The following is an 18573-nucleotide window of genomic DNA, read 5'->3' on the forward strand; positions in this document are numbered from 1 at the left end:
AGTCTGACATTCAGAAGCAGGACCAAGCTTCAGAGAGCAGGCGGACCATGGAGCTGTACACAGTCCTCTGCACTACACACAGTCCAGATGTCTGTAAAATGCCTTCTGTGGTATTAGAGAAAAATTCTGGATGAGTGTTTTCACAGTAAGCGCGGTGTCACTGCGTCAACAGATATGTGACAAGTTTCCTATTACATTTTTTGCTATTTTATAAGCTTATTAAATCTAATAATAATAATAATAATCTATTACAGTTCACCTTAGACATCACTGAAAACTTGTTTACAACATGGGTTTGAATGACAGTTCTAGACTACGTATGATAGGATTCCTTTAGGGAGAGCTGAATTTCAAAACTGAATAAAAGAAACAAATTAAGAGCACTGCTTGAGTAAATAAGAACACGTAAAAAATGAAATCTTGCAGAGCCAACTATTTTTTGTATAAATTTTTTCATGTATTCCTGCTAAAATTTCTAACTACAGTGGATATTAGTGAAGTCAGAAAAGCAGTATAGACCTAGTGAAATATGCTAAAACAATAGTTGAGTGATGTCTAGACTCACCCTACTTTGAAATACATATATTTTATATATACATAATATATATATATATTTTTTTTTTTTAAACTGTCACTATCCATCTGAAAATATCAGCCTATTGCAGTGCACATTAGTGTATCCTTATGGTCACAACACAGCCAAACCTTAAAAAAACCCCTTGTGCTATAATAAGTAACAGAGTTCATGGGAAGGTGTATAGTATGAAATCAGTTTCTAGAGCACATACAACTAAATTTTTAAGAATACGTTCCTTATTTAGGCACTTGCCACCAGACAACAGAACACTGATTTCATGTTAGAGGAATACAGATGATGCTGTATCATCACAAGGAGAATGAAAAGGGGAAAGGAAAAAAACCACCCCATACATATAAACTTCTGGTCAGGGGAATAAAAGTCCTATTTTTACTTGTGCACAGTTTTTTTTTTTCCTTCGTAATCCAAAATAAATTATTCTCAATTATTGTAAATTTAGAACACCGATTTTGGCAGCATTAACTTTTCTGTAACTTACTGGTCTATTTAGCAGAAGCAAGACCAAATTATCTCATAAAAGAATGAAATAGCATTTTAATGTTCCATTTTAATTGCTGGCTCTCACTCTTTAAGAAACACATAGGCATTACCAATGGAAAAGATATCTCAGGTTAGCCGATCTATCATACGAGACTTTATGAAGTATCATGAGGAACACAGAAACAAACAATACGAATAGAAGTGGGTCAGACTGTGTAAACATAAAGACAAACACCCCCCCCCCCAAAAAAAAAATCCTGAAATCCATTAGTCACGAGAACGATGAAAAAAATTCAGCCTTATATACCCCACAGAGTACAATGGAGATGTGCAGGAAGCAATCTGGAACAGAGTTCCTGACCTGAGTACCTACCTATTACAAAACAAAAAAATTATATATAAAATCGGACTTTTTGGCATCTCTCTGCAGATGAATTTAGAAGAAGTAAATTCATAACCGAGTAATTTTAAGATTTTACTATAAAATGAGAATGGTTTGCTCTCTGCCCCGTATCAAACAGGAATGATCAAAGAGTGACTTAACCCATTTCACTGGCTGATACAAGGATCCCAGCAGACTCCAGCCCCCCAGATGGTGCACACCTACAGGCAAGGGAGACACCCGAAGAAAGAGATTGTAGAAACCAAGAAAGGAAGACTTCAGAAAGATTAGATCTTACAGCCATGATGAAGACAACAGTAATGGGATCCATGCACATGGCTGCAAATGCCATACAAAATCTCAGGATGAAACAGAGACTAGTAGTGTTGCCGAAAGGGAAAGAGCCTTGAGAGAGCTTCAGAGGAAAATTAAGAGGCCCGTATTGGCCATGTTAAGTTAAATTAACGGAAAAAAACATCTTCCACTCCTCATACATTTACTTGGAATTTAAATTCTTTGAGGTATATTTCTCAGAGATTAATGGATGAGGGACTATCCTCACTGCAGTAAGAAGCTCAGGTATATAAACTTTCCTTACTTAAAGCATAGAAAAACACAGAAAACTTTCTAATTTATTACATTTCTTATTATGAGTATTTTGAATACAAAGAAACGATGCAAAATATTATATGTATTACAATTAATGTGTACATTATTTGTATCTATACTCTTAATTTCTTAAATTGATTTTTAAGTGCTTACTTCATTTATATACCATGAATCAAAATTAAAATGTTGAAACAAAACTCTCTTTTTTATGCTTGTTACACCACAAAATGATATGTAAAATTACCAAACAGCAGTGGATTGTGGATTCATACTAACACATTTCAACCAAAACATATGAATGATTTATACCTATTTTATTATTTAAATTAGCTGGTTAATGATGCATGTATACTGAATTTCTTTATCCATAATCCAGCACTGCATAGTTTAATGCTAGCCAGAAGAGAATTGCTTGCTCTCTCCTACATCCCTCTAAATAGCATCACTCTCTCCTCGAAACTACATAAGGAAGGTTTGATAGCTGTTCCCACATCTTAATCACATGGTATTTGTATGAGATATCTACAACCAGCAGGTCAGCTCCATCCAACCTTAATCTTATTTTCCTTACAGATGATCAGATTACGGCCCTGGTTGGTATGTTCAACTGTTAAAAATGAACTGAGGCATATAATCGTGAAATGGAATATTTTCCTTATGCTCACCTTTTTACCATAGATACCTTCATGATTTGTACGAAATAGCTGCAGTGGTTGAGTGGTTGCTGCAAAGACAGTTTGGATCCAAAGTTCAGTCACAGGACGGGTGCCTGCAACAGCTGGCCAGACTGTCCAGAACTGTTGCTACCTGTATGCTCTGTGGCACGAGGACTGAAATGCCTCAAATATTGACATGACCTGCACGGATTCTTTTCTTAGGCAAAAAAACTTATTTTTAATACTGAAAAAAGATGTGGAAACATACATACGACCTGGGGAAGACTACTTCTCCTGTGCAGCACTGCATTATGTGCAAAGCTGCCAAAATATAAGCAGATCCAAAGAGCTGTCCAACCTGATGACCAAAACCTCTCTCTCAAAAATAACACCGTTCCTTCTCAGTGCATTGAATATATTCAAGGCAAAACATGAAATTTTTGCCTGTGATTGCCTGAAAGATGCTGAGTAAGGTCAGAGGGACTTGTTCTAGGCAGTCCACATTGGCCTTGCTGGGCTACAACTGATCCTTTGCATCACTAAACAGATGAAACAATCTTCTGCAAAAGATCCTGAACTTTCTTGACACCAACTTCCCTCCCTCAGCAACCTCAAAATCTCTGTATCTTTCTAGCTTTCCTCATTGAGACTAACAGCATCTTATGTAAAATGGACTATAGTTTTTCAGAGTGGCGCTGCCTATTACAACTGTTACTTACAAGCATTTTATTATACATTGTGGTTCAAATATGAAAGCCAAAGAACAGTAAGCTCACTCAACAGTGTACCTGTATCAGAGAGTTATTTATTTCTAAGTAACAGATTTAGAAAAAATAAAACTTCAAAATAGCCTGAACAGGAGTGAAATTGCTCTTAAAAATAGCAATTTTTCAAATCCAGACTCCTGGAGAACTAGAATATCCTGGGTAATGGAACTATTTTGTTAACCTATGGGCTATTTGAAGCAGTGGGAAGTAGTGCATTTGTAACTCGAGATAAACCGCTTGTAAAGAATTGAGGCTGGTGGTGTCTGTTTTCCTCTTCAACAATGGGATACATAGTATATTACTGATTTTTATTTAGTTTCAATTACTAAGCAAATAATATTACATTTAACTAGTATTTTTTTTTATTAACGCAAATTATCAAATTAGCTCTAATTTTTTTTTTTTAATCCTAGAAACCAGGAAACCTAATAAAATAATACCCGCATTAGCACGTGTGCATGGACATGTGAGTGTTAAAGATAGCATATTGATAGTACCTGGATGAACTTAAGAGGAAAAGCTTATAGATTCTGTTTCCACAAACTCCCTCATCACTTTTCACAGCCTGATTCTGGCTAAAATGAACTATTAAAGTTTGGTTTTTTTTAATTTCAACACCCTAGAACTAAACTACTTTATTATATTTACTTGTTAAAAACATTCCTCTTTCAAATCAAACCTGTATCAGCATCATGGAATACATTGCCTACCTATATTGTGATGGAATAATTTCACCCCTTATTGTTACTCCTTATTGCTACCTCCATAATGCAAACAATACTTCAACATAGTAGTTAATCATGTCCTTCTAGAGGAAAAAAACAAAAGAAATAATCCAAGGTTCACCAATGCTTTAGAATTAAAAAAACCCTGAATCCATTATTTTATAATGACTGGTAAAAATGGCAAAAATAAAAAGCATTTTATAAATCAACGATCTTACCTTTTCGTCCAGGGTATACATGAGGGTAATATTCATAATAAAGATCAGGCTGGTCTAAATTTCCAAATGGTTCAAATTCCATTTCTGCATTTTGGAATAGATTCAGTTTTACCAGCAGTGCTAGTCTCACAAACCACAGCTAAAAATTAATACATATAAAAAAAAAGGAAAAGACAAGGTCTGTTATTAGCTTCAATCACAAGCCACACCCAAATACAATTTCAACTTCCTAAGTTTTTCTGATAAAGTTGAGTAAAGTGTTTCTATGTTACTTACTGATAAGAATCAGGATTTACATTTACATGCTCTTTCACAGAATACTTTTCATAAGATCATTAAAACAAAACACAGAGGACTGACGTTTTAGTTGTTTGTAAAGGTATTGAGATTTCGAAGATGAAGTTTAAAAACTAGCCTGCTTCAAAATTAGAACATCTCTCTTTAAATTGAGTTAGCATGTAAGAATTATCAATCCGATTTTTAATTGTTTTTCCAATTTTATGCAATTCTTAAAATCTGTTATGATTTTGGTGAAATTGCATTAGCTTTATAGCTACCAGGGCCAGAACCATGACTTGTCATCTGGTCACATTTTGTTCAGAAAAACCCTTATTATGTTTGTGAAACATAATAAATGTTTCACAAACCTCTATTAATTTAGGTTCTTATTTTCTTATAATCATGAAACATACTTCTAACATTTGAAATCTTACTACAAAGTTCACACTCTATATAGTGTCCATGAACTTTAGCACAGTCTTCCAAGATAGCAAAACATATTCTTTTTTACTAGTGTGATTACCTTTAAAAACATACAATCAAGATAGAATTTTACTTTTAAAAAAATATTTTGTTTTAAATGAAGACCTACTTTACATAAGCAAACAGAAAAAGTGCTTTAATAAGCTCAGTTTTTAGGTAACAATTAGGAAAAGAAGTTTGATCATGTTAAAAAAAAATGCCACTGTGAATATTGTTGGAAAAAAGTGACAAGGGTGTATCTTTAAACATACCTGTAAAGAATCTGTTGTATGGTTAGTAGGTAGTCCACCTTTTTTATAGCCTTGACCATGTGCAGTTAGAAGCCGCCCACACAAGTCAACTGCTGCCCTCCAGTTTTTACTGCTCTGGGAAGAAGAAAAGAGTAAGTAGCAAAATCATAAAGTCCCTAAAATGCACAACTGCTTATTTTGCCTGAAGCAGCTACATGTACCCATCAGTAATAATGACAAGGTCAGGAGAGCTGGCCGGTGAGCAGCAGAATGTCATTTGTCAAAGCTGCACATCTAATTAGGCAAAAAGTGAAATCATGCATGAGAGAGAGTTAATATCATCTGATCACTAAAACAAAAGAATATGCAACACCATATGGGATTCTAAACTTAAAAGCTATATCATGTTTGCTAATATACCTGGATATACTATAATACTCACAATTTTGTTTTCTCTTCAAAAGGAGAAAAAAATTGCCAGCTGTCGTGGTTTAACCTCAGCCGGCAACTAAGCACCACGCAGCCGCTCGCTCACTCCCCCCCCGGTGGGATGGGGGAGAGAATCGGAAGGGTAAAAGTGAGAAAACTCATGGGTTGAGATAAAGGCAGTTTAATAGGGAAAGCAAAAGCCACACATGCAAGCAAAGCAAAACAAGGAATTCATTCACTACTTCCCATCAGCAGGCAGGTGTTCAGCCATCTCCAGGAAAGCAGGGCTCCATCACGCGTAACGGTTACTTGGGAAGACAAACGCCATCACTCCAAACGTCCCCCCCCTTCCTTCTTCTTCCCCCAGCTTTATATACTGAGCATGACGTCACATGGTATGGAATATCCCTTTGGCCAGTTTCGGTCAGCTGTCCTGGCTGTGCCCCCTCCCAGCTTCTTGTGCACCTCCAGCCTGTTCAGTCAGTAGAGCATGGGAAGCTGAAAAGTCCTTGACTAGTGTAAACACTACCTAGCAACAACTAAAACATCGGTGAGTTATCAACATTGTTCTCACCCTAAATCCAAAACACAGCACTGTACCAGCTACTAGGAAGGAAATTAACTCTATCCCTGCCGAAACCAGGACAGTATCCACCCCTTATTCTATACCATCTACGTCATGCTCAAGTCCCATATTTTCCAGTGCAACCTCATTAACCAACCACCCCGCTTTCCATCCTTTGATATAACACACAGATATCATTCCCTTAGTCTATGGACCACCCTTGTGGAATGTCTGTAAAATGTCCAGAAATGTCCATGAAATATCCATTGAGTTCATTTAGTCCGTGACTTTGGGCTCCATCTGTGATGGTGGTCACTCAGGACAGGAGAGGTGGTGTGTTGCGTGGAGTTACTGGGTACCAAAGCCAGCTCAGGTCAGGTCACTGCTGCACTTGCACTGCTTCTTGTAAGGCTTGTCCTCCACTTGTTCGGGTGGTTCCTGCTATAGTAATTCCTATAACACGCAACTCAAATCATGGGTTACAACAATTTAAAGGTATTTCCATTACAATCTCCACCCCCGGTCCCTTTGGGCCAGGTTATAGGGTTTAACATTGCAATGAACTCCTCCCCTTGCTCCTAGCCTGGCTAGCAACAAGGGGTTTCTGCTATAGTAATTCCTATAACATGCAACTCAAATCATGGGTTACAACAATTTAAAGGTGTTTCCATTACAACCTCCACCCCTGGTCCCTTCAGATTAAACCATAGGGTTTAACATTGCAATAAACTCCTCCCCTTGCCCCTGCTCTGGCTTGGACTTATCCACAGACTGCAGTCCCTTAGGGTAGTACCTGCTCCAAGTGGAGCCTTATCTATGAGCCACAGTCTCTCCAGGGGTACGCCTGCTGCGGCATAGACTTATCCACAGTCACTTTGAGATGCACCTGTTCCAGCACGGCCTTCTCCATGGGCCACAATGTCTTCAGAGATATACCTGCTCCAGCGTGGCCTTACTCGCAGCCACAGTCCCTTCAGAAGTAAACCTGCTGTAGCACAAACGTAACCGCGGCCACAGACGCTTCGAGATGTACCTGCTCTGGCATGGGCTTATCCACGGCCACAGACGCTTTGGGGTGTCCTGCTCCCGCATGGACTCATCCACAGGTCACAGTCCCTTCGACTCGAGTTCACACTGGAGTTCCAGCCTGTCCAGTACAGCAGCACAGAAACAGCAGGGATGCCCTGGCCATCTGCCAGCCCAGGCACATCGCCATTGCGTTATCAAAATGTTCCCAGGCACAGCAGAATACAATGATAAGCAGTACAGCAGTACAGCAAGCAGTGAAAGCAAAAAACAGCCACTAACGAGCATTGGACTCTAATATACAGTAAGGCAAGCAAGCCCCATGGCAAGCACAGGAGCCTGCTGATGAATAGCTAAACAGCTATAACAGGTATAAATTCGATCTAGCACATTCCAATCAAACCTGTCATTATCTCGAACCCTTCGAGCCCCACGTTGGGCGCCAAAAAGGACTGTCGTGGTTTAACCTCAGCCGGCAACTAAGCACCACGCAGCCGCTCGCTCACTCCCCCCCCGGTGGGATGGGGGAGAGAATCGGAAGGGTAAAAGTGAGAAAACTCATGGGTTGAGATAAAGGCAGTTTAATAGGGAAAGCAAAAGCCACACATGCAAGCAAAGCAAAACAAGGAATTCATTCACTACTTCCCATCAGCAGGCAGGTGTTCAGCCATCTCCAGGAAAGCAGGGCTCCATCACGCGTAACGGTTACTTGGGAAGACAAACGCCATCACTCCAAACGTCCCCCCCCTTCCTTCTTCTTCCCCCAGCTTTATATACTGAGCATGACGTCACATGGTATGGAATATCCCTTTGGCCAGTTTCGGTCAGCTGTCCTGGCTGTGCCCCCTCCCAGCTTCTTGTGCACCTCCAGCCTGTTCAGTCAGTAGAGCATGGGAAGCTGAAAAGTCCTTGACTAGTGTAAACACTACCTAGCAACAACTAAAACATCGGTGAGTTATCAACATTGTTCTCACCCTAAATCCAAAACACAGCACTGTACCAGCTACTAGGAAGGAAATTAACTCTATCCCTGCCGAAACCAGGACACCAGCCATATTTCAGTAATCACATCCAAATTACTCCACTGTTGTAAAGTATTTAACGCCTATTCCTACCTCACTGACTTCAGTATTTCAGATTATAACCCCTAGTACAGTTCATTTAATGAAAACAGACTTTCCTAACATTGCCCAGAACACAGAATTCCTATCATTTAAGAACAAAGGACAAGAAACAATACAATGCGTAAAATGATCTCGGGATCCACCGAGTGCTGAAGGAGCTGGCGGAAGAGCTCGCCAAGCCACTCTCCATCATTTATCAGCAGTCCTGGTTAACGGGGGAGGTCCCGGACGACTGGAGGCTTGCCAATGTGACGCCCATCTACAAGAAGGGCCGGAAGGAGGATCTGGGGAACTACAGGCCTGTCAGCCTGACCTCGGTGCCGGGGAAGATTATGGAGCGGTTCATCTTGAGGGCGCTCACAAGGCATGAGCGGGACAACCAGGGGATCCGGCCTAGCCAGCACGGATTCATGAAAGGCAGGTCCTGCTTGGCCAACCTGATCTCCTTCTATGACCAGGTGACCCGCCTAGTGCATGAGGGAAAGGCTGTGAATGTGGTCCACCTGGACTTCAGTAAGGCCTTTGACACTGTCTCCCACAGCATTCTCCTCAAGAAGCTGGCGGCTCACGGCTTAGACAGGTGTACTCTGTGCTGGGTCAAAAACTGGCTGGATGGCCGGGCCCAGAGAGTTGTGGTGAATAGAGTTCAATCCAGTTGGCGGCCGGTCACGAGCGGTGTTCCCCAGGGCTCAGTACTGGGGCCGGTCTTGTTCAGTATCTTTATCAATGATCTGGATGAGGGGATTGAGTGCACCCTCAGTAAGTTTGCAGACGACACCAAGTTGGGTGGGAGCGTTGACCTGCTCGAGGGTAGGAAGGCTCTGCAGAGGGACCTGGACAGGCTGGATCGATGTGTATGAGGTTCAAGAAGGCCAAGTGCCGGGTCCTGCACTTTGGCCACAACAACCCCATGCAGCGCTACAGGCTTGGGGAAGAGTGGCTGGAAAGCTGCCTGTTGGAAAAGGACCTGGGGGTGGTGGTTGAGAGCTGGCTGAACATGAGCCAGCAGTGTGCCCAGGCGGCCAAGAAGGCCAATGGCATCCTGGCCTGTATCAGAAATAGTGTGGCCAGCAGGAGTAGGGAAGTTGATCGTGCCCCTGTACTTGACACTGGTGAGGCCGCACCTCGAATACTGTGTTCAGTTTTGGGCACCTCACTACAAGAAGGACGTTGAGGTGCTGGAGCATGTCCAGAGAAGGGCAACGAGGCTGGTGAGGGGTCTGGAGAACAAGTCCTATGAGGAGCGGCTGAGGGAACTGGGGTTGTTCAGCCTGGAGAAGAGGAGGCTGAGGGGAGACCTCATCGCTCTCTACAACTACCTGAAAGGAGGTTGTAGCGAGGTAGGTGTCAGTCTCTTTTCCCAAGTAACTAGCGATATGACAAGAGGAAATGGCCTCAAGTTGCACCAGGGGAAGTTTAGATTGGACATGAGGAACAATTTCTTTACTGAAAGAGTGGTGAAACATTGGAAGAGGCTGCCCAGGGAAGTGGTGGAGTCCCCATCCCTGGAAGCATTTAAAAGACGTGTAGATGCGGCACTTAGGGACATGGTTTAGTGGGCATGGTGGTGTTGGGTTGATGGTTGGATTCAATGATCTTAGAGGTCTTTTCCAACCTTAATGATTCTATGAGAAATTCAGAACAATAACAATTGTTTCACCTATAAAATGTAAACATTTGAATTTCCATTGCATGGCTAACTTAAAAATAGTCTTTTATATATATGTTTATTCATAAAACAAAATAATTCCTAGTTAGACAAGTCAAACTGTCTTGTCACATTGTCATCCTATTAATGCTTCTGCCTTGTATATGCTAATGCAGCCATGCAAATAGCTAATACTACCAAAAACTTAAAACACAGACTAATGCTTCATAGGTTTTAAGCTATCATACTTTTCTATCATACAGAAGAGTTTTTCAAGACACATGTATCCAGCATGTCATTATAAAACAAATACACCTTGTTCCTGAAAGTAATCTTTTTTCAAATAGTTTCTTAAATACGTTAAAAAATAACGATAAATGTAATAGAAAAGTGACATGTTAACTCGTGAAATGTAAAGGAATATATATATATATATATATATCGGTGCTTGCAAAGTTTAGGTACTCACCTTGAATTGGTATTTTATTAAATTCTCTCCAATGTTTAGAAAACATGTCAATACAGCAGTTACACAGAAAAACCAGTAGTAACAGCTAAGAGTTTTTATACTCTCTGGCCCCCACTTTGCAGCCATATAGTTCAAGGGGCCACTACAGAGATCACCGTGCACTGACCACCTCATTTCTCTCCCCTGCATTGTCAAATCCCAGATAAAAATTTGAGTTCCACTGGAAATGCAGAAGTCACCTGACAGCAAGACCACGAAGCACCATAGCAGCTTCTGAGACGTCTATGCTCTTATGGAAGAGCAGGAATTGATAATGCATTTATAACATCCTTCAACATATATCTGTATTGACTTAGAAAAGCAGAAAGACACTGACATGAATTACCTGAAATTTATTCCTCTTCTGCAGAGACAAATTAATTTCTTATTATCCTTAGAACAGAAGCAGACACAGACTCTAAAACTGTTCAACTTTTCTTCCCAAGTAAAGTTAGGATCGAAAAGTAATAATGGAACATTTATGACAAACTTAGGTGCTACAATTTTTAAAATTCTATTGCAAGCTGTGCTGGTTTTGGCTGGGATAGAGTTAATTTCCTTCATCATAGCTAGTATGGGGCTATGTTTTGGATTTGTGCTGGAAACAGTGTTGATTATTCAGGGATGTTTTTGTTACTGCTGAGCAGGGCTTACACAGAGTCAAGGCCTTTTCTGCTTCTCACCCCACCCCACCAGCGAGTAGACTGGGGGGCCACTAGGAGTTGGGAGGGGGCACAGCTGGGACAGCTGACCCCAACTGACCACAGGGATATTCCATACCATATGGTGTCATGCTCAGCATATAAAGCTGGGGGAAGAAGAAGGAAGGGGGGGACATTCGGAGTGATGGCATTTGTCTTCCCAAGTAACCATTACGCGTGATGGAGCCCTGCTTTCCTGGAGATGGCTGAACACCTGCCTGCCGATGGGAAGTGGTGAATGAATTCCTTGTTTTGCTTTGCTTGTGCATGTGGCTTTTGCTTTACCTATTAAACTGTCTTTATCTCAACCCACGAGTCTTCTCATTTTCACCCTTCCGATTGTCTCCTCCATCCCACCGGAGGGGAGCGAGCAAGCGGCTGAGTGGTGCTTAGTTGCCGGTTGGGGTTAAACTACAACACAGGCATGGACAAAAAATACTTTTTCTTTATAGAACAAGACAGCCAGGAGAAGCAAGTCTGACAACCATCATAAAAACAGTCTTTGCTGGAAAATGAAACATAATATTCATCATGATTTCAAAATTAGAGTTGCCTGCTGGTCATGGAGCATAATTCTCTGTGGAAGCTTAATAGAAGGCTGCTGGCAGTATAACTTAATTTGAAATTAGTAGGACACATTGTCTCTGGCAAATTGTACCAGACTTACAGTTGCCAGAGTTGCCAGCCGACCAGAAATCTTTATCCAGTGATTTCAAACACCCCTCAAAACCTTGCAGGTCAGTCACTTTCACATTTCCTGTGGTCTACAGCCACACAGTCCTTACAACCCAGGTCCTTTTTTCCCCAAAAGCAATAGGGATGAATTTTGTTTGCAAGTCATAAGCAGAGGCTCAAAGCAAATATGGATACTATAGCTTCAGATATAGCATCAAAAATACTGACAAAGAATAAAATAATTATTCCATGATGATCAGGACATGGTCCTTCAGCAGCAATTGTGTGAAAACATTATTTTCTCCTAGAGAAAATAACGTCAACCAAATATTATTGCCAAATAGTTCACTGTCACTGTGACAGCCTGGCAGAAGAGAACTTCTCTCCACACATGACATTAGCAAATCTTTTTTTCACAAAAAATATGGAGCTGTTGTTCTTTTAATGAAAGCCACCAGCTTGTAGGATTGCTGTGCTTTTTACACACTACTAGTCAGGATGTTTACCTTGTGAAGGGATTTTCTGGGTCCAAATAACATAACCAAAAAATTAAAAAAAGAAAAACAAAACAAAACATTTCAGTATTGACTTGTGTACACACACCAAAGCTAGGACAAGCAGATTAGCCTCCCAATAGACAATGCGATTGCATTATTCCTTGCAGAACTTCTCTCTTCTTCGCAAAATCAGAAGAGGTCCTGGGGGAGGTTTACATACAGATGGGGAAACTGCATAGTAAAACAGGATTCAAATAAAAAGGATTTATTTTTTTCTTTAAGACAGAACCAGCCCAATGATTTTTTATCTTTTCATTGAACTTCTTAAGTTGTCTCAGATTTGAATACAATGACTCTAGGTTTAAATAAAAAAAGTAGATATTAGTGCCAGGATTTTGTCACGCTATTACCCTGTAGAGGTAGGAACTAAAAGTTTTACGCAGCTTGAGGTGATAGACTTGTGTGTTACAGAGTCGTCGTCCCCCCGCCCACCCTTTTTTTTTAATTTTTCTTCTCTTCAGTGTGAGCGTACCTTGCACACAAATCTTACATGCCTTTTTTGGAACAAATACAGTATGTTTATTATCTTACTGCTTCTTTTGATCACACCTTCAACCAAACCAAATACTGTAGCTGCAGCTTTAAGAGATAAAAATGACAGTGTAAGGTGATCAACTCCCAGCTCCTCATTTTACTGAATTACATTCCACCATTTTCAAAATAAGAACTTGACTAAGGCTATCATGATCCCCTTTTATTAAAAGCAGTAAAAGGAAACAGCCTAAAAACCAGCTGAAATGGAGTAAAAAATGAGAGTTATAAATTCTGATAAATCCACATCTAAAGATCCGGTAATGCTTCTAGTCCATTTGGTCAAAGTTAAAAGTAACTGAGATATTCTGTACATCCCAATGCCTTAAATAAGCCTATTTTCTACAAAGAGGGATGAAGGAATAGGATGTAGGGTAGAAAAGAATTCCAGTGCCTGAAACTAGAACGTTATTAGTTCAAATACAAGAATAGCACTGAAGATGTTATATTTTTTAGATTCAGAAATGAAGAAAACTTCCAATGGAGTAAAATGACCCAACACAAGCCAAAACTGCAGTCTGTCTGGAAAAATATTTTTTACATTTCTTCCTTTTCTAATAAAGTGTCATAAGAACTTTAATTATCAGAGTTTTCACTATATCTGAAAGACTGTGTTTTCATTCTATTATGAAGATATGCACTGATTTGGACTGAAAAAAATACAACCGAACAGCTGAATACCACTGTCTCACATGCATAACTGTTCCTTGGAAGTCTCCTTGTGCAGGTCAATTTTGCTTGAACTTTTAATTACGGTTGAACGAAGATCTTAGACATATGATTGCAGAAGTGTTCATATTTCTCTTTTGTATACAATACAGTACATTGTTTTCCTGAATGAAAGCAGTGAAGCTCAGGTGATGCAACAAATACGGCTAATACCCAGGTAGAATTCTTCTGTCCAGCAAAGAGAGTCATGCAGACTGGACATCTACAGAAAAAGTGTTCAATGAAAAGGGAACTCACCTGATACACGAAGAGAATTTATAACATTATTCAGTCTCTCAGGAAAACAGTTTTGACTCAGAAGTAAGCCACTCAAGTTTTACCCAATAAATTGATGCTTTTTAGTGTAGAAATGCAACCTTCCCCACAAGCCTCCAATTACTGTTTGTGCTACTTGTGTCTCCCATCTTCTCCCAAATCAGCTACAAAAATGTTGGAAATTGCTCACTGATTCAGAAATAAAGCAATACAGCCCACCCATATTTTTAAGGATAATTTCTAACTTATTAAAGTGAATATGTATGCCATACCACTGTATCCAAGTTTGTTATATTTGAAAATATATGTAAGAGCACAACATTAATCACGTGCAAAAGTAACAGTATATGATTTTTTTTTTTAAATAGACTCAAAGGGAGTCATTAACTCTACATGTAACACCATTAAAGTGATTAAAATGTCCTCCTCCACTAGCTATGACATTCTTCTCCCCTGTAAATTACAATTGGTAGAGCACTTTCACATCAGTTAAGAAAATGTAGTTAGTAACCCTTTCCTAGTCTAGTAGCTTGGAGAAATGATTGCATACTTAGAGCAAACTTTGTGTATTTATAGTGGCAAGATACAGTAGCTGTTTTTTAGGTATGACAACAATCAAAGACATAATTTTCCTGTGGCTGCAAACACCTTACAACTCAAAATATCAGAAAGGTCTCTAGTAAGAAATACTGTGCTATTTGTTCAAATGAGGGTAAACAATTAACCTAAAATATGGAATAACAGGAACTAACACAATTGCAGCTTGCACCTTGTATGTATAATTTTTATTTGCTGCTGTAAAACAAAGCAACAGTGTGAAGACAAGCTCTCGCTTACATTTATTTGCTCTAGAGGTAAATGCATGTTCCTATACCAGACTAATAAAATTTTTCAGAAACTGAAAACTCAGATTTTCGGTTTTCAGTTGAAAAATATAAACACTTAGCCTCTACAGATGTGTAACTCTATTTACAAGTTATCACCTCAATGATAAGCACATAGATTTATAGAATTACTTTGCTGGACTGCTCCAGCACTCCTGTATCTCTTAAAAGCCTCCAACCTGTAAAACTAGTTCAACTGCACAACCCCCCCACCATTACCCTACCAGTAAAGCATTTCCAATTCACTGTTACCCATTCCATAGCAGAAATTTAAAATGTGAAAGTACAGTTGTTCAATAAACCAACCATCCATCTTTGGGTTACTGGTACAAATCTCACTCAAATCAACTAGAGACCAAATTCATGCTGAACAAACAATTTTGTTAGCTGAGTTTAACAATCTGAGTTCAGTTCCTGGTAAACAACTATTTGTCTTAGAAATGATGCTGCTGTAGGTGGCCTCATCAGAAAAGGCGCACCTTTGGAAGTTCAGCTTACTACCTGCTTGATAACATTTGTTTTCTGACAACTAATTGTACTTGAGGAAACTTCTGCAGACTGTTTGCACTATGATCCCCCAAAAAGGACTTCAGTCTCCTTTGCTGTGAGCATTAACTTCATCTTACCCACAGAATTGTCTTTTAACTTGTACAAGTAAATGTTTTTTACTGGGACTTTTATAAGGAAGGTGAGAAGTTACTACTCAAGGATGTGCACTGGAATCAATCCAATTTAAGATATTCTTTTGTGACCCTGGTGAACAGAGCTGGTACCTGCATTTGCAGGTGTAATCTAGGAAGTACTGTCAAGGACCGCATCACTAAACAGGGATCAGATGATTTACAGTATCAGAATAATAGAAAAGGTAAAACACAATCATTAACATGGAAAGTTATGTAACTTACAATACAATGTGTTGAGTTCTAGACAGCGATAATAAAAAGATGTTAGCTTCAATTGGAAGAAATTCTGAGAAAAGCTCCTAGGATGATTATGATGACATCCATGATGAGATAACTAGAAGAGTTATTTTTGCCTTTAAAAAGAAAATCTGAGAAGTGGAAATACCACTGCTGTCTACCCGTACAAAGTAGCAGGGGAGCGGAAACAAATATTGAGAAGATAAAATGACTTAAAAAGCAATACGAGATCAAAACACTTAAATTGTTGTAAACAACTTTATCTTTGATTAGAAAAAAGATTTTGAGAGAGGATTGATTAGAATTCCTTTTATTAACCACCAAAGGAATGAAATCCTGGAATAGCCTTTGAAAGTAGTAGCAATGTATCTGTGTTTGTTAAAACAGCCAAATAAGCTAACAGAAGCAATTGTATGGTAGAACAGAGGAGCTCCAGAGTTGCAGCTGAAGACCTGTGGTATGAAGATTTGGGATACTGTTGAGCCATTTAGCGTGCTTTTCCCATTCACACAGGATTAAAATGGTAACCAGATACAAATGAAGCATTTTCCTCTGTAGCAGGCAGGCTTGGAATACTGCTTTTATTTTTTTTTTCTTTTCTTTCCTTCCCATAATCAGATGGAGTTCACTCAAGATCACCTGAGAAATTTAACCTAACAAATTTCTTCATAACAGGACTTAACATTCACTTTTGGTTTCAGCTGCCACTGGTGCCTTCCTACAGCATGCGATAGTTCTTCAGACTTTTAGATTGGATCCCAGATTTACACATCTAAATTCAGATGTGATCAGTAACTGTACTGATTAGAGCTCTTTTGACTGAAGAATTCAGACATGAGCTCACAATTAAACACCTAAATAACAGGTATCAGTCTGAAGCTGAAGTCTATCCTAATTCTATGCATTTCTCTTCTGTACTGTGGACCCCGTTGAAACAGACTCTTTTAAGTGGCTGTCCATTGCTGCAAGGATTGAATTGGGTGACTGAAAGGATCTCATTAATTCTCATGTTCATGTGTAGTTCACATGGATACCAAACAAACAGCTAAGGAAAAAATCTTAACTTTATGGAAACTGCATAGCAATATTCCAAACTTTCACCAGTTTTTATCTAGATGCTAATGAAAATATTCCCTGTAAGTGGCTCTTTGCATGAAAAGATATATTCACTGAACATATTTGGTCAGGAATTCACTGATAAAGTAAAATTGGTGGTTGGTAACAGAGCACTTATATGTCATTCTGGCCTACTGTGTATGTAAAAACCACACATCTTTCTAATTAATATCATCTATAGCATGGGATTTTAATGTTTCTAAGTCTGAAATCCCTTTTACCTTTAAGACTGTTGCCAATCAGAAATAAATTTTCCACATTAAGAATTTCAGAAAAAACAGCAATGTTTGCAAGGAAAAAAACCAAACTAATTCTTATCATAAAAAGAAACAGAGTTCTGCAAACAAAACTGAGAAATAGTTATATTGCATACTCAAGAACAACCAACAGCTAATGATTGGAAGCCTTGAAAACTGAAGAACATCCTGATTTCTGGCTGAATGGCTACGATTTTACAAAAAAAAAAAAACCCTTCTAATAAGACAAGTTTTAAAAAAAATCTGCTACAGGTAGCAAAAAATCCGACAGCTGCAGATTGCCTCCTTATCTTCCATGCTTTGATCCTAAAAGCCTTAACACTGCTCTTCTGGAGCGTAAGAGCACACTCAAAGCTAAAACAGTATCAGTGGCTGCACTGTATTAAAGGTACAAGATGGTCTGCAGCATAGAATAACATTTTGCATGGACACAGCTACCAGGCCAAATAGAAAAAGATTTCCCATACGTCAAAACTCTTCTGGAAGACGGAAAGGAAGTGTGGAAAAAGGCTTTTCCTACTTAGACACTGATGGGGACAAGATTTCTTAATAAGATTTTTTTTTCCCCTCCATACTCTCAAGTTAAGCAAAACATTGAAACAAATAGAAAAATATCGATCTCCAGGATGGAGATCACAATCTGCTTTTTCAGGTTAGTTTCAAAAATTACCTCTGAATTCCTTTAACAACGCTTGAGGAGACCAACTAGAGTTTTCCTAACATGACAAAAAGTCTCTTCTGGAGCTTTACATGTAATGTAACACAATGAAATTAAAAGATGTTAAATACTAAATACAGACTGTCCTAACACTTATAATTCCTCACTGCTTTTCCTCAGTAAATATTCATCCATTTTTTCAAAAATAAAATAAGCCTAAAATATTTTGATATTTCAACAGATCAAGTAAGGCTCAGTCGTGTAATAGTAATGAGTTTCAAACAGGAAGACAATGGCTGAAAGAATAAGACAAGATTCACAAGGCTGCTAGATGCAACTATTTCCAGGTCCAAAATATTTACATTAAGGAAAGGATTTTAACTTCGAGAAAATTAAGCTTTCGTTTGGAAGTAATTCAGTTTACTTTTCCTGCACTGAAATAAAAAATTAAAGCAGTTGAAATTATCACATCAGCTTTGCTTACCATTTACAACCACTGGTATGTCTTACCTTTTGTAAAACACTAAGGTGAAAACATAAATAATACATATGCAGATAAACAA

The 18573-nt window shown here is 39.0% G+C and overlaps 1 protein-coding gene across 3 annotated transcripts in view; it reads right to left on the reverse strand.

Annotated features, from left to right (window-relative positions):
• TRAPPC12 (trafficking protein particle complex subunit 12) overlaps window positions 1-18573 on the reverse strand; it is a 59511-nt gene that overhangs the window by 33839 nt on the left and 7099 nt on the right. For all 3 annotated transcript variants that reach the window (XM_076332836.1, XM_076332835.1, XM_076332834.1), the window contains 2 exons: window positions 5449-5562; window positions 4436-4574 (listed from right to left, as the gene is read on the reverse strand). In XM_076332836.1, the coding sequence (XP_076188951.1) occupies window positions 4436-4574; window positions 5449-5562 (253 nt within the window). The remainder of the gene's footprint in view (window positions 1-4435; window positions 4575-5448; window positions 5563-18573) is intronic.

The sequence above is a fragment of the Aptenodytes patagonicus genome, chromosome 3, assembly GCF_965638725.1.
Source record: "Aptenodytes patagonicus chromosome 3, bAptPat1.pri.cur, whole genome shotgun sequence".
In the NCBI taxonomy this organism is placed as follows: Eukaryota; Metazoa; Chordata; class Aves; order Sphenisciformes; family Spheniscidae; genus Aptenodytes; species Aptenodytes patagonicus.